Source organism: Tachysurus vachellii, chromosome 14 (genome assembly GCF_030014155.1).
Source record: "Tachysurus vachellii isolate PV-2020 chromosome 14, HZAU_Pvac_v1, whole genome shotgun sequence".
Classification (NCBI taxonomy): Eukaryota; Metazoa; Chordata; class Actinopteri; order Siluriformes; family Bagridae; genus Tachysurus; species Tachysurus vachellii.
Window position 1 is genome coordinate 9,256,963 of NC_083473.1, and position 23,998 is coordinate 9,280,960.

At 39.8% G+C, this 23,998-nt stretch overlaps 1 protein-coding gene across 2 annotated transcripts; it reads left to right on the forward strand.

Moving 5' to 3' along the window:
* Positions 1-899: 899 nt before the first annotated feature.
* On the forward strand, positions 900-23,149 carry fbxw11a (F-box and WD repeat domain containing 11a). 2 transcript variants are annotated; one of them, XM_060887226.1, is made up of 15 exons: positions 907-999; positions 1,473-1,529; positions 2,391-2,432; positions 11,661-11,729; positions 12,142-12,361; positions 12,566-12,752; positions 16,566-16,656; positions 18,264-18,401; positions 18,528-18,646; positions 19,008-19,257; positions 19,611-19,729; positions 20,088-20,198; positions 20,371-20,449; positions 21,636-21,815; positions 22,100-23,149. In XM_060887226.1, the coding sequence occupies exons 1-14, from the start codon at positions 976-978 to the stop codon at positions 21,810-21,812; spliced, it is 1,683 nt and encodes a 560-aa protein (XP_060743209.1). In that variant the 5' UTR covers positions 907-975; the 3' UTR covers positions 21,813-21,815; positions 22,100-23,149. The 2 variants fall into 2 exon arrangements, with proteins under 2 accessions (XP_060743210.1, XP_060743209.1); XM_060887227.1 differs by lacking the exon at positions 2,391-2,432 and having other exon boundaries at positions 900-999.
* Positions 23,150-23,998: the final 849 nt, after the last annotated feature.

Here is a 23,998-nt window from a genome sequence, read left to right on the forward strand (position 1 = left end):
TTTAAACTTTCTGGAGGGAAATAAATTATATTTATTGCAGCATGGTGGTTCTTCTGGTAGTGTTCAGGGTCCCCAGTTCCATCTTGATCTCAGTTTACTGGTGATGTTGGGAAAGTGGAGACCTGGGTTTCCTTTTACTTCCTTAAGACGTGCAGGAATGTGGATTGACTACTCTAAAGTTGCTCCAAGGTGTAAAAATGTGTAAGTGTGTGTTCATGGGGTCGTACAATGACAAACAAATTTAACAAATCTTAGCTGTTTTCAGGTTCTATATGAGTGCTTCACTTCCATCTACCTATCTACAATTTTTTTTACATTTACGTTACTGATTATGTTCAAGTTTTAAGCCTTGTTGTATTTGTTCATCAAGTGTGTGTGTATATGTATAGATATAGACAGTGTGTGTATATTTATATATAGATAGTGAGAGATAGATACATATCCATATATGTATATGCACATACACACTCTACATCACTCACCTTGCCATACATCACTCTATCTATACATATATACACACACGCCATCACTCTATCTATACATATATACACACACACGCCATCACTCTATCTATACATATATACACACACGCCATCACTCTATCTATACATATATACACACACGCCATCACTCTGTCTACATATATACATACACACTATCTCTCCATACACACACACCCCCCTCTTTGTGGCTAGTAAACGCTGGAGACTGTTGGCTGTGAAAATCTCAGGATCTCAGCAGTTTCTGAAATACACAAACCGGCCACATTGGCAACACTTTTATTCCCAGGAAACTCTAGTTTTGGAGCTGCTGGTCGATAAGGAAACCCCAGCAACACGCAACGCCAATCAGAAAGCACCATGCCGTTTAAAACCACGCCCCAATACTTATTTTATCAAATGGCAAATTCGGTGTGTTCGGGCTGACTGACGTGTGTCGAACTAATCGAAGCCAAATTCGACACTCGACACGGGGATGAAACGAAATAACATAAGAAAGGTATGTATCTCATATTTTATTGTTATTTATATTATATATATATATATATATATATATATATATATATATACACACACACACATATACACACACACACACAAACAAGCGGACGTGTGTGTAATAATGTAAATAGCAAACATTACACTTTATAGCTGCTCCTTTTCCACGCGAAACTATGCAACAATTTGGATTAATGCAACAGACATAAATAGATTATAGAATAGATTATAAATAACTGATTAACTTACTATTCTAGCCCATGTGTATAGGAGCCTACTTATTTATATTATATATAATGCCAGCAGATTCGGTGTTATCGTGTTTAAGATTAAACAACGGGGCCTTATGAACTACAATCTTACCGTATGGTAGCAGATCGTGTTTATTTTGATATAGAGGCGTGTAAGTGGTTGTTGTGTTGTTTCTGGCTTCACACCTGCTTGCTGTTTGATGACTGGTTTCCATTTTCGCAGTGTGTCGAACTGCACAACATGGAGCCGGAGATGGAGGACAAAACTCTGGAGCTGATGGTGAGTTAAAGCCCAACAAGCTAAAATGGACATGTTTAAAAAGTCATTAACACAAATCAGTACAATATCAGGGTTTACAGGTTCGTGCGGATGGTAAATAAACAAAGCGCACCTATCAGACGGGGAGGATTAGCATTAGCTAGCTGGAGCTAGCTCGCTAACTGTCGTTGGCTTAAGTGAAATTTAAAGGCCTGCGGTTGAAATAGGAATAAAAGGTAAATGACTTTATGTATTTAAACGCCATAAACGTATTTATGAGTTTGAAACGACATCTTTAAACGTAACGCGAGTGAGTTAAACGTTCAGAACGTACTCGTTGATAGAAATCGTGTTCCAAATCACACGTTATAGCACGTCAAAGTGAGCCAGAATAGCTCACGCGCTGTTAGTCATGTAAGCCATGGCGATTATTGGTCGCACACAGATTTGACACTTTTGCCTTGTTAGTGTTGTATGCGGTTTGGGACGTAGCCAATATCAGTGTTGAGGGGAGCGTCCAATCATTGCGGTGATGTTACTGCGCCATTTGCTCAGTGGTATCGACTGTTTATCTTCTAAGGATGTTAACTAGCTAGATTTCTAGCCGAGAACAAAACTGGTTAGCTGTTTTCTAGTAATAGGCTTGACGTAACTTATTGTAGTTCTTCAGTGTATGTGGAAGTGAACTAAATAACAGGTGAATGTTAAAGGTTTTTTAATAACAGTCCAGAGTGTTTGTGTTCCTACAGACTCGTCTCATAGCTTAGTGTCACATTTACTGTTGTGCTGATGTCATTGCTGGTGGTGCTGACATCCATATTTAAGAGATTAATCATTCTATCCTGCATTGTGTGAGTGTTTGTTTGTCTCTTTATACACAAGGGCTGGGTGATATGGAGGGGAACAAATATGGCATCCCACAAGGTTCTATTTTAAGCCATCTGTTATTGCTTTATATCCCCAAACATATAATTTGACAATCATAAAGTCTTCTGCACTGATGAATCACAATGACATTTTTCAGCTCAGGCAGATCTACTGTTAATTTTGAGAATCTTTTTAAAATCTTGAGACTAGATTTTTATATGTTCTCTATTTTATTATTTTATTATTTATTTTTTTTAAACAAAATCGAATCTGCTTTTTATTAATTGTAGTTAACTTTGTAGTCCCCCAGGTCAACGATTGTTAAAGTAAATAAAGAATGTGATTCATCGTAATGCTAAGTTGAGTCACATGTCCTCCAAGATTACACGATTTTGCGAACACAGGAATTCATGCAAACTCTGCGATATTTCGTGGAGCTTTGAGATTTTTCAAAATTACTATAGGATTTACAGATATTTAGGTGAAGACATTTCATGTAACACGATCACAATGCAAATTCAATAAATGCTCTCTTCAATTCACTTGTCAAACAGTAGCTAGCAGAGAAAATAATTACGCGTGTCAGCACTGGTAGGGGGTTTACAGGAAATCTGTGGTTGCACTGGTTTTACCACTACGAGTAGTTTTCTGCAAAAAAAAAAAAAAAAAGGAGGCGCAAAGTACTTTATAAGTTGCCCGAATTATTGGGCACATCACAAAAAATCTCAGAATTCCTGCAGGGAGTGTAGAGTTACTGTCACCACCTCAATGTGTTTTACACACTTGCACAACATAATGATATAATAAAGATGTATCACACGATTTATTAGTTTATGGTTACATTTCGTATTATTGTCGTATTCCCCAGCCGTTGGGAGTACCATGTTATTATTTGTAATGTTAGAATTACTTTGGTTGGTTTTGCCATGGTCATTATCTCAAAGGATTATTTTTGTGGTTGTTTGCCTCATTGTTCTGTCAGAGGCTGTGGTTACCAAACTCTTCCATTTGTCCCTAATGCTGAACAGTCTGACATGAGCTAACCACAAGCAGAACCTGTTTATTTCCTGTTTCTTCATGCTCTGTTGGCCGTGTGTATGTGTGTGATCCTCAGTTCAGTGTGATGGCTGATAGTGCGTTCAGTCTTTGGGTGGGGTTGTGTATGTGTGTGTGGGGTTTTTTTTGTGTGTGGGTGGGTGGGTATGTGTATGTGACAAATGTTTACATAAACAATAATTAAGCCCACACTCCTGAATGAAAAGATTCATGGTCCCACCCTCTCCATGGTGCAGGCCTGATGCTTAAATGTTGTGTGTCTGACACTGTCTGCAATTCAGTGTGTGTGTGTTTGCTTACTGTATGTTGCTCTAATACTGTTTTTTTTCCTTCCTCACTTACCCTCACTTCCTCCTCTTCTCACTATCTCTTTCTTTCTATTTCTCAATCTTGCCTGCCATTTCTCAATATAACTTCATCCAAATTGCACCCATGTTCTGTCTCTCTCTTCCCCTTTTTCACTATTAACTACCCCTTTTTGCTTTTCCCTTTAACACTTTTTTTCATGGCTCATTTCCTTCTCTCTCTCTCTCTCTCTCTCTCTCTCTCTCTCTCTCTCTCTCTCTCTCTCTCTCTCTCTCTCTCTCTCTCTCTCTCTGACGCAGTGCTCTTTGCCTCGCTCTCTCTGGCTGGGTTGTTCCTCGGTGGCAGAGAGCCTGTGTGCTCTCAGGTGCCTGCAGAGCCTCCCCACCTCCCGGGCCCACAACCAGGTTCTGCTCTTCTCTTCAATACTCGCTCTATTTTTTCCCTCCGCCTCCTCTCTTTCATCTCCATCTCCTTCTCTTTTCTCCTCCCTGCGTGGTACCACCCCAGCCAGACTGTCATCATCTGTGTGTCAGTCACATTTACTCACTCACTTTATAAGGGTCTCTCTGAGTAACACAAATTTAAATAGATTGCAGCTTTTGCTTCCTGGAACTTGTGCATGAGCATGATAGAAATGATACAGGCTGGATAAAGTCAGTGCTACTCAAGCTTTCCCCTTCTTCTTCCAGTGGTTCATGTCATGTGTTTCTGTCAGGGAGAGGAACTGAGTAAAAAGAGGGAGAAATAGATGTATGCATGACAGAAAACTTGGATTACCGGAAGGAGGGATCTGGCCTGACTCTATAAACACTTTTTAACACAGGGCCATGTAGGTTTGTATTTTGTTTTCCTTTAAATATAAAAGTTATCTTTGACTAACATTTAAGTTTGTTTGATGATCTGAAACAATAGTGAGACAAATATGCGAAAAAAATAATAAATCAGGAAGGGGCCAAAACTTTTTCACACCACTGGGGGTGTGCATGGACGATGGACAGTCTTTTCAGAAACAGGGGCATGCAGGTGTGTGGAAATGCCCACGAAACTGAGCAAAATAACATTTATAACACATGCATGATGTGTGCAAACTATCACCTCTGACATTTTGAGAGAAATGTTTTATTTGTGATGTAAAGAGCAAATACGTTCTGGACTTTTTGTCCAGACCACAAACACAACTTGATGGATTGCATCAAAAAGTTTCTGTATATTGAATAAGAACTATAACTCTATGGTCATCCCTTTCCCGGTTATTGATACTCGTATGTTTTCCTTAAGCTACCTGCCGCAAACCTACTCCTGGTTGCCATAGTAACAGTGTTTCTCAGTGGGAGATGCTCTTAGCGTTCAATCAGAAATATAAAAGGAAGCATTCTAGTTGGATATTTTGCATTCGTATATAAAATAAATCGGCGTGTATAGACATCATATCATACAAGATGAAGGAGTAGAAGTATGCGCTATTCGCTACGGATCACGTGCATTCTTCTGTCTTCGTTCCCATTTGTAGTCGCTGAAAAGTGTCACTCCGTATCTGCAGAAGTCTCTAGTTGGCAGAAGTCCACAGCTCTCTTTGGAAGTGAATGAATCTTCCCATGCATGATTATATTACATTAGGTGCCATTTTAGTCTATTAGGTTTCCAAAACCTGAGTGCACAAGAACTGTTGGGCTCACTGATGAATTCATCATTTCTCCACATCTGCACGTATTCACCTCACTAGCCCTGTCCCTGATCATTTGAACTAATATTTTTAACTAATTAACTAATAAAACTAGTTTTTTGTATTTGTGTTTTTGCATTGTTGTTGTCTGTGCATACATGACTGCATGTCTGTGGATAACATGTTGTCTGGAAGCTCATCATGAGGTCATCACGCACGTTTAACCGGAAGCTAGATCACATCAGAAGCTTGTTGCTTTGGCTAGTTTAATCCTGATGGGATGTTCCTGAGACGAGTCTTCTTTAGATTAGAGCCACACCGTTCTAGGTTTGTAAGACATGCATGTAGACCTCACTAAATTTCCATTTGATTCCAGATATAAATGAAGAACATTTTTTGAAAACATGGTTCTTCTTGTGTGAAAATAAGGCTTGAATGTGACCTTTGAGAAATTGAGGGAAAAATCAACCAGTCTAAAAAGGTCTGAATTTTGTAACCTAAAGCAAGAACTGTTAACTCTGGTTACAGTTTCACGTGTCCTCTATTATATCATTGAGCTTAGCCAACGTTAGCTATTTCATTAAATATTAAACCGGTATTGTTTCCACCCTGATGTCTTTTCCTGTAGCAACACATCCTGTGTTTTATTCCTCGTAGTCAGCAATTTTCCACCACAGACGTTTATTATTCTTTTGTTTAATATAAAAATTAAAAAAATCGCATACTGAGTGACCTCTGTTACAAAGCACTGACACTGGAGCTTTCTTCCAGAAATGCTAAACTTTTGGTCACAGAAAACCTCCGCATCTCAACAGAAAGCCGTATTATACGGTTTTCTGCCGAGCGCCACCTCGCACGTCCCCGTGAATGAGCTGTTACTGTGGAAACGATCGTGGATCAGAGCAAGCGCCTAGACATAATCCTGGGATTTGAAGAACATTGTTCATCAGAGCAGTGGTACAAGCAGAGATTTGTTCTGATGTTTGATGAACAAATCATTCGACGTGATGATGTGGAGTAGAGCGACTGTGATTAGAGTTCTTAGATATTATTGTGCAGTGAGCTGAGGCACAGTGGTGATTTGGAGGTGAGGAGATTTGTGACGTCGGATGTGACCGTCACCATTGTCTTGCCTTTCTGAAAGGTTAATAAACATATACACACACACTGGTTTTGCTAACTGTTGCGTAACAATTAGAACTCGAAATTGAACTTTAATACATTGAAGACTTTTTAATGCATTTCCAATATCATGTTTTCATCAGGCTTTTTTTCTATCTGTGCTTAAACTCAGTTAAATGATATAAGCACACTCTACTGATTACATTTCCAGCTAATTGCAATGATTATCCAGAATAAATGGATGCTTGCAGTCAGGTTTACACAGAGATACATGATTTCAAGCAGCTGGTCCAGGATGTAGGTGAGGGCACGTTGTGTGTAACAGTTTGGTGCTGATGGCGGCTCTCATGTAGGCAGCGTGCGTAGGGTGTAGATTACAGGGAGCCATGTGGACCATGACCTTAACCGTCTCCAGCTTCTGTGTTGTTGTTTTATTTGTATACATGCTGTTTCTAATTGTGTGGCATCTCACTGAGTCAGTATTCAGACCATGTGGTCGTGGAGCTGATGCTCGGGTCTGAATAACGCTTCTTGTTCCATGTAAAATGTGCTATTTTGTTCAGATGTTACAGTGATTCTGAGAAAGGACGCTGTTTGTACCCGTGTGTCATATCACCAGCGTGCAGGAACAGATGTTAGAAAGTGAACAAAGTGATGAGAAAACAGCTTTAGAGGATTTTTTTCTTTGTATGTTGTTGAACGATTATAGCAACGATGCACAGTATGGGACATGCTGTAGTAGGGAAATAATTAACCAAATGGTGTTGTCAGTTATTCTAGCTATAATAACACATCCTGAAGTGTTTTATTCCTTGTATATCAGCAGCTTTTTTTTTTCCCCTCAATTTTATTGATAACGGAATGATTATTTTACCGTAGTTGGTTACAACAGGTTAGTTCCTGTAATCACTTACATCAGGGGTGTCAAACTCAGGCCTGCGGGCCAAATATAATTACAAATCCAAATTTGTATCTAAGTTTGACACCCCTGATGTAAGTGATTACAGGAACTAACCTGAGATCATATCAAATGTGCATTACAGCTGGCTAGCCGCATGCTCCGCTAATACTACAAATCCCAGAATGCCTTGCCACTGTATTGACGCGTAGTCACGAACAGCAAGCGCTCCTCCTTCTCTGTTGACAGTCATTAACAACCGTGCTACAGTCACATCGGGCAAGTTAACGCCACCCTCTACAAAAATGGCCAAACGAAAGATGGACAATAGGAGCTTTCAAGACAGGTGGGAGGCAGATTCTCTGTTCATGAATATAAAGGACAGACCTGTTTGTCTTGTGTGTGGAGCTAACGTGTCTGTAACGAAAGTATATAACATAAGAAGACACTAGTCGAAAAGTTGGATTTTCATTGAATTAAATGATTATTTTTGGTTGTTTTGTTGTTGGTTTTGAAAACGATCCACTTCAAAAAGGAACTTAAAATGATCCAGTGAGAGGCATCATTTATTTTATTTATTTATTTATTTAAATAAGAAATGAACACCACTGATGTGTCTTTTATTTCAAATTTAATTTCTTATGTAGGGGGGCACGGTGGCTTAGTGGTTAGCACGTTCGCCTCACACCTCCAGGGTCGGGGTTCGATTCCCGTCTCCACCTTGTGTGTGTGGAGTTTGCATGTTCTCCCCGTACCTTGGGGGTTTCCTCCGGGTACTCCGGTTTCCTCCCCCGGTCCAAAGACATGCATGGTAGGTTGATTGGCATCTCTGGAAAATTGTCCGTAGTGTGTGATTGTGTGAGTGAATGTGTGTGTGTTTGTGTGCCCTGCGATGGGTTGGCACTCCGTCCAGGGTGTATCCTGCCTTGATGCCCGATGACGCCTGAGATAGGCACAGGCTCCCCGTGACCCGAGGTAGTTCGGATAAGCGGTAGAAAATGAGTGAGAAACAAAGATCCCCGACAACCACGTGTGCTCTGTTTCCCCGCCTTTAACTCGGTTAAAGCCGCCTTTCCACTGCACACGACAAACGTCGGCGATAAACAGGTCAAGTCATTCATTTCCTATGGAGAGTCACAAAGGCGCTGTGTGAGGTGCCGACCATCTGCGGATTGAAAATTACGTAATTATTAGATGATATGCATACAGTTAGTGTTGGTGGTATGGTTATGTTCTGGGCAAGAATCCACGCGCCTGTCCGCATGCATGGACAGAGCGGAGAAAGCAGCGAAAATAGAATAAACCCCCCGTATAACAGAACCACTAATCATGCGTAGTATTAGATATGCTTGCTTACGCGTTTTTGGAAAGTAATAAATGAATGAATTGATAAATAAATAATTAGAGAGAGGGAGAGAGAGAGAAAAATATGTGGAGATTTATGACGTAAACTGGTACAAGGAACACGGGTTCCGGCATGGTGGAGTCGGGGTTGGAGGAGGGAGTTTAAATCGCAGCAGCAGCAAAGCGCTAGAAAGCGGCTCTATGAATGGGAATTTAAATGGTCGGTAATATGGATGTCGTAACCGGATTGGTGCGCATCGTGGACAGCTGATTATCAGCTGATGCACGCTTGACGACGTGGCCTGCCAGAACTAACGCGATGCTTGATTTAAGTTCGTTAATTTTAGTGAAGTTTAGTTAAGTTCCATTTAAGTGTAAAGTAGCATTAAGAGTGTACAGTAGCGAGTAAGTGAACGAAAGCTAAAGTGTACGTACGAGACAAAATTCCTCCTGTTTACTCCTCCCTCAACCTCCGTGCGCATCTTCCGTAAAGTAAAACCAGTTTATTTTTTTAACATTCTCTTTTATTACTGTATGTTTTTATACAATATTTGTCATTTATAAATACAGGTACTGTACATTTTTCATATTCAAAACACAAACAAAACAACTGGAGTGGAATTTTGCGAGCTGGAACGGATTAATGGGATTTCAATTCATTTAAACGGGGAAAATTGTTTTGCGATACGAGCAATTTGAGATACGAGTCACGGAACGATTTAAACTCGTATCTCGAGGCATCACTGTATTCAGTTTGGCCCGTGACTTTATCTCAGTTTTATATTTTGGCCCACTGTGAATTTGAGTTTGACACCCCTGACTTGACATTATATCAGCTATCAAGAGTCGTTCTCTTGCTCTCTCTTTTTAAAGGTGAGAAGAGAAAATCTGCAGCTCTACTTCTTTGACCGTTACAGGTGAACGACATTTAGAGATTTCCATACACGCATAATAATAAACGTCTCTTCACAAAAGTCATATTGTGTTGAAACAAAGCCTTTTTACCTGTTTTTAAATTTGATTGTGTGCAAGTTATATAAACAATAATGTGTTCGAACAAACAGATTAATCTAAACCTTGCCGCGTGCAGTAATGTGACTTTATTGAGCAATCAGCTCAAGGTGTGTGTGTTCATTATTAAAATTCATCCAAATCTTTCCTGCAGCATTTTGTACCTTGTTATTCTGTCTGATTATTGTCATGAATGAATAGATTGTTGACTCAGACCGAGCCCCATCGTGGCGTACATTTGCTTCTCTTCTCTGTTCAAGTGTGTGCATGCGCGTATATATTTTTTTTCTTCCTCTTTTGTGTGTGTACTGTCGTGCCTGTTGGCTTTTCAAGCATGCACCTGCCTTTTGCTCATTGATTCTGTGTGTTTGTGAGACTGTGTGTATTCAGCAGTTAAAAAAACCCTTTAATGTGCCGGGTTTCAGAGTACATAGTGTCTTTTGTGTGCAAGCTTAAAGAAGTGAGTTTGGACTACGTGTCAGCGGGCAGCTATAATTATGTTCCACACGGAGAGGCTGTGAGCTGTAGAGTACACGACGATCTGCCCGGTACTTTCAGCCAGTGTGGGGGCTGAAAGGCTTGTTAAAACCTCTTCAAGCTTAAAACATCTTCCATTTAGGCACAGGCTGATAGCAAATTCTATCATGATTATCACAGGGGATTTTTACAGACCTCTTATTACCAATACCAGTGTGTTATGTTTCAGCGAGTACGATGTGACCAAAATATCTTATCGGAGTTCTTTAAGGCATTTCTAATATACAGAGATCACACACTGCCAGTACGCCATCGGTGCAGTATTTAAAATAAAAATCCTCTCTCGCTCGCTCTCTCTATCTAAACCCCCCCAAAAAAAGGAAAGAAAGATGAGAACGAGGAAACAATGACGTTAGTCAGCATTTAAATGTAGAAAAATCACATAATTTATGTAATTATGATCTTGTAATATTGTGCTAAATTATGCCACAGTATTTTTTTATTTTTTTTTTTACAGAAAGTCTTGCTCCTAAGAGTTGTACCTTTTTATATATATTTAAAGTTTTGTACCATTCAGATAGTTTGCCTAACTTTAGATGCTTTTGATGGAGCGTTACGTTAGCACAACACTGATCTGATGCTTATTTATTTATTATTTGTTTTTCAATCATTAAATTGTAATTTAACGCCATCTGTGTTTGGGGTGTTTCAGTGACTGTGTCCTTGTCTGTGTGGTGATGTTTTTTTTTTTGTGTTTTGTTGTGTTTTGTTTTTTTAATTGATTGATTGGACAGCAAAAATATTTCTTACATCTACGAGAATCACCATACCACTGTGCTGTCTCTCATCCATTTTTGGGAAATGTCCACTTCCTTGTCTTTTTCTTGTTGACACTGCACTGAATATCACAGTGCGCTGTATTACTGATTATCAGCACATCCCTACTCCGGTGTTTCCTCAAGGACAAACGCACTAAATCCTTTGCTAAGCATTGTTAAATGAGGCATTAAGTTCACCAAGCTCTGTTGCGTGGATCATGTTCTCGAAGCCGAATGTCGTTTACCTGCATAGGTGTAAACGTTTCATTCATTATTTACAAACTGCTGACTCGTGTATAATCTTAAAGCAAAGCCCCAGAGCCATTAGATCAGAGCAGGATCCAGACTACAGGATGTGTGGGTTTCTGCTTTGTGTTTATTTTACCCTCTGGCATCGAGCATAAGCCTGCATTTATGGCATGAATTACATGCTTAGATGGCGGCGTTCATTCTGTTCATGCTTCCCTCTTATAAACCCTTTTATTTTCCCTCTTTTACAGAGCATTTCACAATACATACACGCATAGAGTTTTGTAATATGCTTTCTCTTGATTTCCTGGTAATGTGCTCTAATTCCTCTTTTACTGTAGAGCCTAACCGTGATGGAGTCACAGAATCTCACCGATGACCTCTCGCCAAAGAAGACGACAGTTTTTAAGGTCGGTATGTTTTGGCTCTCGTGGCCTTGATTTAGCTGTTTAATGTTTGTAGGTTCATGGTGGATTTCCCAATAATTAGAAACCGCTATAACCAAACTATCTTCTTTATCCACTTTAAAGTGTTAGTAATAAAAATATGCTTCTTGTTGTTGTTATTATTATAGGAGTTTTGGTTGGCAAAGGAATTGTCTAAATAATTGGTTATTTATTTATTCACTCGGCAGAGGTTTGATTCGCTTCATTTCCACTGATCTCTCACCCTTTTTTAAAGCAAATATAAGACAGGTTAAGACATCTCAGTAACACTGAAGAAAACTTCCTTCCTTTTTTAAAATGTACACACCCTGAAAATGTGTGTGTGGTTAAGACAACAATCATTCTATTTCTATTTATGTGAATGTGTGTGGTTTAGCTGGGGAACGGTACACTGTCTGGCTCGAGAAAACGTCTGTCACGTGGCACCTTTGACAAGGAAAGGGAGATGTGTGTCCAGATGTTCGAGCAGTGGTCAGAGGCTGATCAGGTGGAATTTGTGGAGCATCTCATCTCACGCATGTGCCACTACCAGCATGGCCACATCAACTCGTACCTTAAACCCATGCTACAGAGAGACTTTATTACAGCCCTGCCAGGTACACGCACTCTCACCGCTCTTACCTAAATCCTAAACTACAAAGAGACTGCTAAAGCTCCCCGCTAGGCACACACAAACACCTTCTACAGAGAGACTTCTTAATCCTGCTTTCAGATCTGCACACACCCTCACCTACACTGAATATATCCACCTAATAAAACTAACGATTATCCTCTGCATTCTGTCGTGTTTATCTCTCTAGCACGGGGTCTGGAGCACATAGCAGAGAACATCCTGTCCTTTCTGGACGCAAGTTCCCTGTGCGCTGCCGAGCTGGTGTGTCGCGAGTGGCACCGGGTCGTCTCAGACGGCATGCTGTGGAAGAAGCTCATCGAGAGGATGGTGCGCACTGATCCTCTGTGGAAAGGCCTGTCTGAAAGACATCAGTGGTGAGCTGAAGGATAGGAATTGCATTTTCTATGTTGCACACAATCCTTATGTTCTTCCAAACTGCCTTGCTGCAATGTTTATTCCTAAAGAGTTGCACTCCACAGCTGGATTATAGAATCAGTGGTTGGAAACTATCACAGTCTACAATAGGGATGCATTGAAACACGTGTATTGATATTCATCCATTCCAATGCTGAGATCAACATTAATAACAATCAGATGTTATGCAATCAGGGGCCTCAGGGGTCATTTAGAGTGGAGTTTTTATTAATCCCCAAGTGGAAATTTGGTAAATTATATTTAGCTCGGTCGTGCTGTATTGGTTTTCATGTTGGCCATGAACAGCGCACGCAGACACATTCATGCACTTGGACTTCTAGGCTTATTCCAGGGTTCCCGTGGGGTCTTAAAAAGTCTTAAAAGCATTGAATTTATTAATTTGGAAAAATACCTTAAAAAGTCTTTAAAAAGTCTTGAATTTTGATGTTTGGGTCTTAAAAATTGTGCTGTATGTAACTTCTCCATATTGTAATTTTCCTCAAAAGTTTCATTTGTCGATTATTTTGATTAAACCAATAATTGAGAACGCAATGCAGCCCCGGGTCACCGTACAAAATACTGCGAACACGCGATGCCTTCAGTAAAGGAAGGTCACGCGCTACGACACCACAGCCATAGACTACAACACAACACAACAAGCAAAGGAGAAGCGCGAGAAATCAATGAAAATCTCAGCATTGCACAGGAAAGGTTGACTGACGTAGTGTTAATTTCGTCAGACGAGACAAAATATGTTCGTTAACAACCTTTTTTTTCATGACTAAGACGAGACGATGACAAGACTGCACCACTGTCCAAAAATGCTGACTAAATTAACATGCATTATTGTTGACGAAAAAAGACGAGACAAATGTTTTGTATAAAATAAAAACGAAGATAAAATCTCTCTTCATTTTCGTCTACAATCGTTTCTGCTTTTTCATCAGCTGTTACGCCTTTAAAATATTCACGAGTTCGTGGCTTCGCTGTTGCTCAAGTTACAGGTCCGCGAAACGGATCCCGCTTATTATATTGCTACCTACCAAGTAAATCGATAATTTGACACAAAATGATGATTTAAAAAGGAGTTTATTGATTTAAAAACAATTGTATTGTTTCCGCTAAAGAAAATAGTGCGCTCCGTCTCTACGGTTAGAATCCTGTGTGTCCATGGTAACGCTCTGTTTTTCATGGCAACGGTGTGTTATAGTTCGCAGCGGTATGTTATCAAGAAATAAAATAGTGTGTGCGTAGAAAGAATTCGTCCACACGCCGCTCAAAAAATAAATAAATAAATAAATAAAATCTCCTGAGCGCAAGTCCACCCCTGGTCTAGTCAGGCTTTTTGTGTTAAATTATATTTCCTGTCGCTGCGCAGGCTCTTTTATTGTACATGACAGCTTATGTCCCGATGACCGGTCTTTGCATTACGATTAAAAGCAGCATCATTAAAGTAAAAAATGTGATGTGCAGTCAAGTTCGAGTGTGTGCACTGTTTAAACGAGTGTTCTCAACTTCTCACTGATACTTTTGTGATTCGCGGAGTTTTGACAAGTTTTATAGCCTTGATATTGTTTCTTATTCAAAAGTGGTGACAGAAAAAAACTCAGCACCCCCAACCTGAAACCTCTTCCCACGCCCCTGTCACAATCACATCATAATCAAAATTAATAATTAGGCTTAAAAACAAATGTATATGTAAGGGAATCAAGTTTAACAATTACATGTAATATTGCTCCAAATATCATCAATAATGGTGTGTGCAATACCATGTATAACTTGCAATAAGTTGGTAATTTATTTATATATATATATATATATATATATATATATATATATATATATATATATATATATATATATATATATATATATATTATATATATATATAATACAGTTTTAATTTTAGGCTTTTCATTAAGTTATTTATTTCCACTATAACACTTGTGTTCCTGATATTATTGCATTTAATGAGGCCTCGTTGTATTTATTCTTACAGTAGATTCCAGATGTGGTCAAGCTACAATTTTTTGACTAAAACTAGACTAAAATGACGGGACTTTTAGTCGACTAAAACTTGACTAACAAAAAAAAGATATGTGAATGACTAAATATGACTAAAACTAACAAGGACATTTGGCACAAGACTAAGACTAAATTAAAAATAGGTGACGAAATTAACAGTAGATTGACGCACGCAGTTATATTTTTAAAGTTTGTTTTTTACGTTAGCTAGCTACCAATTTCATTCTGAGGTTATGGGGAAATGTAAATTTAATGAAGCGTGGCTGGATAAAAACTCTTTTCGTCATTGGTTAAAACCAGTGGACAACAACGTTTTTGAGGCGTTTTGCCCCATATGCAAAAAAAGGATTCAGCTAGGTACAATGGGAATGAAGGCATTAGAGTCTCATGCCAAGTCGTCCAAGCACATTAACGCTCTCAATGGACAAAAACAAACTCCTTCCATCGCCTGCATGTTTCAACCAACTGTTAGCCAGCTATCTGCTAATGTGCCTGAAGTGGCAACAGGAGCTAATGTTAGCCAGCTTGCTGCTAGCGCTGCAGACCCTCCAGCTATGGCCGCAACTAGAGTGGATCCACACCAACGCTGACCTGATCTCCAGGTCCAACCTCTTGCGGAGAGGCCATAAGGAGAAGTTGACGGAACTGGCTGTCCTTGATAAAGACATTGCTGCCCTGAGTGAAGAGCTAAGGAGTTGACTGTGTTTCTTAATTTAATTTATTGTTGAGTTTTGATTTTCGATGTTTATTGTTCAGGGGTCTCTGAGTTCCCCATATTCCCAGTATGGAATAAGTAGCTAGCTCATGTTAAACAACTTAACATTGTTCCGCAAACTTTCTTGTGGCCTACTGAAATGTTTTTATTTTTCACACTGCTTGGCTTATCCACATTTGAAAAATAAATGAACACAAGTTCAAGGATTTTGTTTTTCTTTGCTGGTAGGGATGTGAAATAGGTATTAATTTTTTATATAAATGGTCTTAAAAAGGTCTTAAAAAGACTTGAATTTAACTTGAAGAAACCTGTAGGAACCCTGTTATTCTTCTAGAAGTATCGAGTGTTCCATTTAGGTGAATTGAGCTTGCAATTTACAGCAGGCTTTGTTCGTCCGTATGCTTCTGTAAATCTGTAAGTAACACGAGAGTACTGAGTCCATGGCATTGAGTTTGAACATGCATGGTATAGCATCTCAGTATTTTTAAACCACTCAACACAATGCTGTTCAATTGTTTCAAAAACACTTATCACCACTAAATATAAGACTATTTATATTCAATCTCTCAAATATTCTGCCCAGAGTTGGCTTTATAGAATAAAGGTGACCTTTATCAGCAAATCAGTGCAAATTTATTATCTTTTTGTACATCGTACATCCCATGACCTTTAGATTGACGACAGAAGCGGTCGTATAAACGAATCTTAAGAAACGGCATGTTTGACAATAGCTGAGAAGGTCATACACCATCCTGATTAATGCAGACTCTGTGCTATGATGAGAAGCCCTGATTATTATTATTATTATTATTATTATTGCTTCTGCAGTAGGTTTCTTGGTTAAAACCAGAAGTAGTACATATTGATGAATGATAATTACATTAAATAGAACTAAAATGAAGAAAAATATTTACTGTGCAGGATGTATATATGCAAATCACAGTTTCAGATTTGACTATTTTGTATTTATTGTAGAAAAAATTAAATGCAATGCACGCACATAAAGAACTTTTGTTTTCCTGACTGTTTCCAGGGAGAAGTACTTGTTCAAGAACCGCACAAATGAGGTCCCACCCAACTCGTACTATCACTCTCTCTACCCTAAAATTATTCAGGACATTGAGGTAAGCATTTGATTATTAATAATAATAATTAATAAATATAGCTGCAAGCAGCGATACCGGGGTCAACCCGATCAGATGCGCTCAGAACATGTCTCTGATGAACCATACCAAGTTTCGTAGCGATATGGCATTGCATGGAGGAGTGCGTGTGTGTGTGTGAGTATGTGAGTGTGCGAGTGTGTGTGTGTAAATGTGTGTGTAAGTGTGTGTTCCTCATCTGTGTCTGTGTGTCTGTGTGTGTCTGTGTGTGTCTGTCTGTGTGTGTGTGTCTGTGTGTGTGTCTGTGTGTGTGTGTGTGTGTCTGTGTGTGTGTGTGTGTGTCTGTGTGTGAGTAAGTGTGTGTCTGTGAGTAAGTGCGTGTCTGTGAGTAAGTGCGTGTCTGTGAGTAAGTGCGTGTCTGTGAGTAAGTGCGTGTCTGTGAGTAAGTGCGTGTCTGTGAGTAAGTGCGTGTCTGTGAGTAAGTGCGTGTCTGTGAGTAAGTGCGTGTCTGTGAGTAAGTGCGTGTCTGTGAGTAAGTGCGTGTGTATGTGAGTAAGTGCGTGTGTATGTGAGTAAGTGCGTGTGTATGTGAGTAAGTGCGTGTGTATGTCAGTGTGTGTGAGTATGTCAGTGTGCGAGTGTGTGTGTAAATGTGTGTGTAAGTGTGTGTTCCTCGTCTGTGTGTGTGTGTGTGTGTGTGTGTGAGTGAGTGTCTGTGTGTGTGTCTGTGTGTGTGAGAGGGAGTGTGTGTGTGTGTGTGTGTGTCAGTGTGTGTGTGTATGTGTGTCAGTGTGTGTCAGTGTGTGTGTGTGTGTGTGTGTGTGTTCCTCGTATGTGAAAACATACTTGACAATAAAGTGTGTGAGTGTATGTGAGTGTGTGTGTGAGTATGCGAGTGTGCGAGTGTGTGTAAGTGTGTGTGTTCCTCGTCTGTGTGAGTGTGTGTTTCTGTGTGAGTGTCTGTGTGTGAGTGTCTGTGTGTGTCTGTGTGTGTGAGTGTCTGTGTGTGAGTGTGAGTGTGTGAGTGCGTGTGTGTGAGTGTGTGTGTGAGTATGAGTGTGCGAGTGTGAGTATGTTTTCGATTGTGTGTGTGTGTGTGTGTGTAAATGTGTGTGTATGTGAGTGTGTGTGTAAATGTGTGTGTTCCTCGTCTGTGTCTGTGTGAGTGTGTGTGTGTCTGTGTGTGTGTGTGTGAGAGTCTGTGTGTGTGTCCCTCATAAAGACCTTTCTGATTCTGGTTCTGATTCTGATGTTGCAAGAATTTTGCCTCTAGGCCTTACGATTCAGCACAAAATTGGGTTTTTGGACTGTTGGTGGCGCTAGAGGGTTTGAGCTAGACACACCAAAGTTGCTACAGTAACTTCTAAGACTGGCCTCTACATGTGTGCCAAATTTCATAACTTTCCTACGTACAGTTCTATGGGCTGCCATTGACTTCAATGACGGACGGAATAATAATAATAATAATAATAATAAGAAGAAGAAGAAGAAGAAAACTAACGATAACAATAGGTGTCTATGCCCCTTCGGGGCTTGACCCCTAATAATAATACCTGGGGTAGGTATAATTGTAACAGTTCTCTTTCTCAAATGTGTGGCCGCTTGCACACGGGTGTGTGTGTGTGTAGACGATTGAGGCAAACTGGCGCTGTGGCAGACACAACCTGCAGAGGATCCAGTGCAGATCAGAAAACAGCAAAGGCGTTTACTGCCTACAGTATGACGATGACAAGATCATCAGCGGCCTCCGAGACAACTCCATTAAGGTGAGAGAGAGAGAGAATGAATGTGGTACTGTTTCTGCAGAAAATATCTTTTCGTTTGCATTTAGTGTACATCATTAAAAATATTTAAATATTAGTCTTTACTAATCCAGTGTGTCTGTGTCCTAGATCTGGGATAAGCACACGCTGGAGTGTCTGAAGATCCTGACAGGTCACACCGGTTCAGTGTTGTGTCTGCAGTATGATGACCGAGTAATAGTGACCGGTTCCTCAGACTCTACTGTCCGGTAGGCAAATATACAGATGACAATTCTACATATAAATATAAGGGGACTTTTATTTAAACTTTTTTCAGTATACTGTATTTAGTATGTACAGCTGTTAAGCTTTATTTTATCCATAAAATATTTTGTTAAAAATTTGTCATCTGTTGTCTAATAAAATTTATAAAAATCGATTATTTCAGTCATATTCCAGCGTATACATTTTCTACAGTTCCACAATTTTTTATTGGTAGAATTTAAACTCTGGATTCCTTTCATGCTTTCTATATTCACCTCTATAGCATGTTTTAAGTAAAAGAAATCTAAAGACACTTTTTTTTATTTTTTTTTTCCTTCTCTTTTCTCTTCTCTTGTTCTGTCTCAGGGTTTGGGATGCTAATTCCGGCGAGGTTCTGAACACTCTGATCCACCACAACGAGGCGGTTCTTCACCTGCGTTTCTGCAATGGCCTTATGGTGACGTGCTCTAAAGATCGCTCCATCGCAGTATGGGACATGGCCTCCGCCACTGACATCAGCCTGCGCCGTGTGCTTGTGGGCCACCGGGCAGCTGTCAATGTTGTCGACTTTGATGACAAATACATCGTCTCAGCCTCAGGAGACAGAACCATAAAAGTAAAAATACTGTGATGGCTTCATTATGTCAAAGTTTTCAAAAATACAATTTCTTGGGACTTTTAATTTTGAGGATGGGCTTTGATGATCCATTTTATACTCGATGCTAATGAAATTCATCATGATGTTTAGTTTTAAGTTAAAACACACTGTTTTTATTTTAATATATAAAACCTAAACGGATGTGAGACATGCGAGTTTTTAGATAAAGATTTAAATGCACTATAAGAATAACCTTAATGCAATCTGGGTTTTTTCATATTAGCTGACCTGTTGTGCTGTCCTGTTTGTGTATACACTGGTCATTATTGCTGTCGCTGTCTTGATGTTGTACATGTGTGGTTTGTGTTTAGGTGTGGAGCACCAGTACCTGTGAATTTGTCAGAACGCTAAATGGACACAAGCGAGGTATTGCCTGCCTTCAGTACAGAGACAGACTGGTGGTTAGCGGCTCCTCGGACAACACCATTAGGTAAGGCTGTGTGTGGGTCTCGCTGTGTGTGTGGGTCCTTGCTCACTGTGTGTGTGTGTGTGTGTGTGGGTCCTTGCTCACTGTGTGTGTGTGTGTGGGTCCTTGCTCACTCTGTGTGTGTGTGTGGGTCCTTGCTCACTCTCTGTGTGTGTGTGTGTGGGGGGGGTGTCTGGCTCTGTGTGTGTGTGCGTCTCTCTGGCTCTGTGTGTGTGTGCGTCTCTCTGGCTGTGTGTGTGTGTGTCTCACTGTGGGTACTTGCAGAGAGACCTCTGCTTCACTGTGTTGGAAAAATATCTTCCAGTGGAATATATTAAGGACGGAGATTCTTAATACATATCCATATCTGTGTGTCATGTAGATTGTGGGATATAGAGTGTGGAGCATGTTTGCGAGTCTTGGAAGGCCATGAGGAGCTTGTTCGTTGCATTCGGTTTGACAGCAAGAGGATTGTCAGTGGAGCATATGACGGGTAACGCGCACACACGTATACCATCTGTACCCATAGTACCTTGTGACCTGTAGTTTCTTATACACTCCAACAAACTGAGTCTACTGAGATCAAGTTCCTCTTCTTAAATAATAAACTAATAAATGTGTGTTACTATTTATGCAAATAGTCATTTTAGTCTCTCGCTATACAGAAAGATTAAGGTGTGGGATCTACAGGCTGCTTTGGACCCACGTGCACCAGCCAGCACTCTCTGTCTGCGCACACTAGTGGTGAGTGTACAAGTGGTGAATAAATTATTACATGAGCTTCATTCCTTTCTGATGTCTTCAATAGCCATATTCTTTGCCAGCCGGTGTCTTACATCTTTCAGTACACCGTTCAGTGTCGTCATGAGAGGGGACCCAAAAACCCCCTCATATATTAATAAGCATTTCAATGTAAAATCTCTGATTAACATTCTGTACCAGTGGAACAAACTCTCTATAGTAACTTGCCAATTAATGTGTAAAAAAAAACAAACACCTGAACTTATGTGATTTGAGTGGAGGCCAGGGTGTGGTGGTCTTGGAAAGCAGCAGTTTTAACAGCCAGCCAAAAAACTGATTATGAAAACAGAATATTGAAACAGAAATAAGCATTTATTATCTGATACAAGTTCAGTACAGAGGTCTTGTGTTCAGAGTCCATAGCACTATTCAAAAGTGATGTACATAACCAACACACACTTCGAACTGAGTGATTAATCATTAATCCGTAAAGGTAGCTGCTGTTGCTGTTTGGCGTGTTTATTGGTCTTTTTTTTTTTTTGTTTTTTTTTTGCAAGCAAGGAAAGCTTAGACCTCTTTAGAATCTTGTTGGATAACCTTAGTCTAGACCAAGAAAGTTCTAGTTTAATCAGCTGATGCTGGCATTTTTACTATAAAGTTTTTTTTGTTCGTTTTTTTTCTCTGTAATTTTTCAACACATCAGGGGGTACAGGTAGATTTTTCTACTGGTTTTATCTTGAAGCTATCCTGCCTTTATCTGTATAAAAGGATCAACCAATACATGCTAACTACCTAAATCATTAGGCTCAATCAGTAGCTTGCTTATGTTTCGGGTACATTTTTCTTCTCCCAACCTTAACAGTTTAAAAAGCAAACAAATCAAGTGTTCATTTTCCCACAAACATTTGAATGCACCAATGCACAGAGCTTAGATGCCAGGTGCCTTTAACAAAGGACAGCTTTTTCCCACGAGCCAGCATAATATAGCTCATGTAGGCAGCTGCCTCCTGATTAGAACACCGTCATCTATAGGCAGGTGGAACTGCTTGTTTTAATAACCTGAATAATTCAGCATCTTGCCATCATAATTTTCACTACTTTGCACCTGGCTCAAGTGTGATGAAGTGATTTCCTCATGGAGTGGGTGGGTGTGTTTTTAATTTCGGGCTGTCATGGTTACCTTCTGCAGGAGCATTCTGGCCGGGTGTTCCGTCTACAGTTTGATGAGTTCCAGATCATCAGCAGTTCTCATGACGACACCATCCTTATATGGGATTTCCTGAATGTTTCTCCCAACGGACCGTCAGAAGGAGCCCCCCATGCAGCCAGATCACCCTCACGAACCTACACGTACATCTCCAGATAGCGGGTACACACCCACGCGCTTGCATTCACACACACACAAAAGTTGAATTTCAACCAAAAAAACAAGTAATAGCTTTAGTGTATGAAATGTATAATTAGCCTATTAACCTATTTTATAACTAGAAGGAAAATGAAAACCTATCAAACGCATCCACAAGAAGTTTCACTAATGCCAACACGTACACCCACCCAACACACACACACACACACCCCTATTTCAGGATCCTGCAGACTTAAACACTTATACTTATCTCCAAAGAGTGTTTTGACTCCTTTTCTCTAACCCAGGTGCCTTTGATGTGTGCCAGTGTCTCTTGGGAAAGCTGAGATCTGATTGGTTTACAGGCTTTTTGCCTGTCCCCGAAAAGAGTAAAAAGGATTGCCTCCTTGTTTTCATCTTTCCTGTCTGATGGGAAGCTTCTCCAGTAACACTCAGCAAGTTTGCTACAGAAACGTATTCGCATACCAACTATGAGCTGACATGGAAACACTGTCTCTGTAATACTATAGCAAACAGCACAATTTTAACAGTTTCGCTCCGCATTAATCCTAGTTTTACACTGCAAATGGCATTTAGAAGCTTGAAACGATATCTATTGCCAGGGTATTGCTAAGAAGTTCCTAGAATATAATATAAACTCTTGATACCTGCACTAATCCCTTCCTCCCCCACCCATGTATACACAAAACACTCTATCAATAGATTTAACTTTCCCACTTTTCTTCTGAAACTGTTCAATGGACAGACTGCGATATGTGAGAAAGAGACTCTTAACAAGCCAATCAAGGAGAATGGAGTGAATGGACTACATGGACAGACTAGTGAAGTATTTTTATCTCTCTTACTCTTTCTCTCTGGCCCTGGACTTTTCTGCAGGACGAGAAATGCACACTCCTATTTAAGCGTCCGAGATGTACTGCTCTGCTGAGAGAGATTTCTCCACCTCGTCTCATTCTCATCTAAAGTTTGAGACGGGCATTGTGCATGAGAGACAGTGTGCAATCAATCCTCCAGGTTTTTTTTTTATTTTATATTTTTGCTTACTTTCAGATTGTTTTATTACTTTTTTTATTTATGACTCATTTTCATTGTATGCTTATGCTAGGCATTGTAGAGCTCTTTGTTCCATTCAGTGGCTAGTGTTTTGTTTTTTGTTTTTTCTCAGATCTTTCTCTCGGTCTCTCTCGTCTGTGTGTGTGTGTGTCTGCCTGCTTGCTGTATGATAGCAGATTCTAGTTATAAGCCAAACTGTCTTGTCAAATATTGTGTTGTATATTAAAATTATTATTTTCTAAGAAAAATTCATTTATTGTGAATAAAGTACAAGACTGTGGCGATGTTTGTGTTTGAATTCTACAGTTTACCTCAGCACTGTGCTTGGGTTTCATGTATCTGTGATTTAATATCTACAGTGATTGCTGTACTCTATGGGATGAACTGCAACACTTCTGGTGTGGTACCATTCCTCATTTATGGCCATCGACTAAAGGAACACTCAATTTAATGAAATGGTACATAGGCTATTTACTGAAAATTGAAGTTTACCTGAATATTATTATATGTATGTAACTGCTAGTGAACCAACTAATATCTGTTGACTAGGTTATGACTATAGCTACAGTATTCTTATGATATAATCTCATTTATATAAAATTGAAAAATTGAGGGTTAAGAGCCTTGCTCAGGGCCCAACAGTGGCAGCATGGTAGACCTGGGATTTGAATTCACAACCTTCCGATCAGTAGTCCAACGCCTTAACCAGTAAGCTACCACAAAATATCTTGCTATAAGATACATCGGCTCACACCATGCCTCAGAAGCAATATTGTCAAGCTTATCTCAAAGACCAATGTCCGATATCTTTATTTGTGAGCATACACTAGTAGTAGTATAGTGAGCTAGTGTTTGTAAAAATCTTACAAAGGGGTGTGGTGATGATCTGTTAAGGCAGCCCACTGCAATGCAAGTCAGTATTCCTGAAATAAGAGCTAGGGCATGGCTGTTCCTGGTGGTGGATTGGGGCAGCAGCTGCTGTTTCAAGATCCAGCATGCTGGTCGGCCGACTACGAATTGAGCAAACATTTTCCAAAATGTCTGGGAGCAGAAACATTGGCATATTGGCTATGCATATCTGGAGATTTTCAACCTGCTTGCTGCTTTATACCTGTTTTCAGTTATAAAGGACT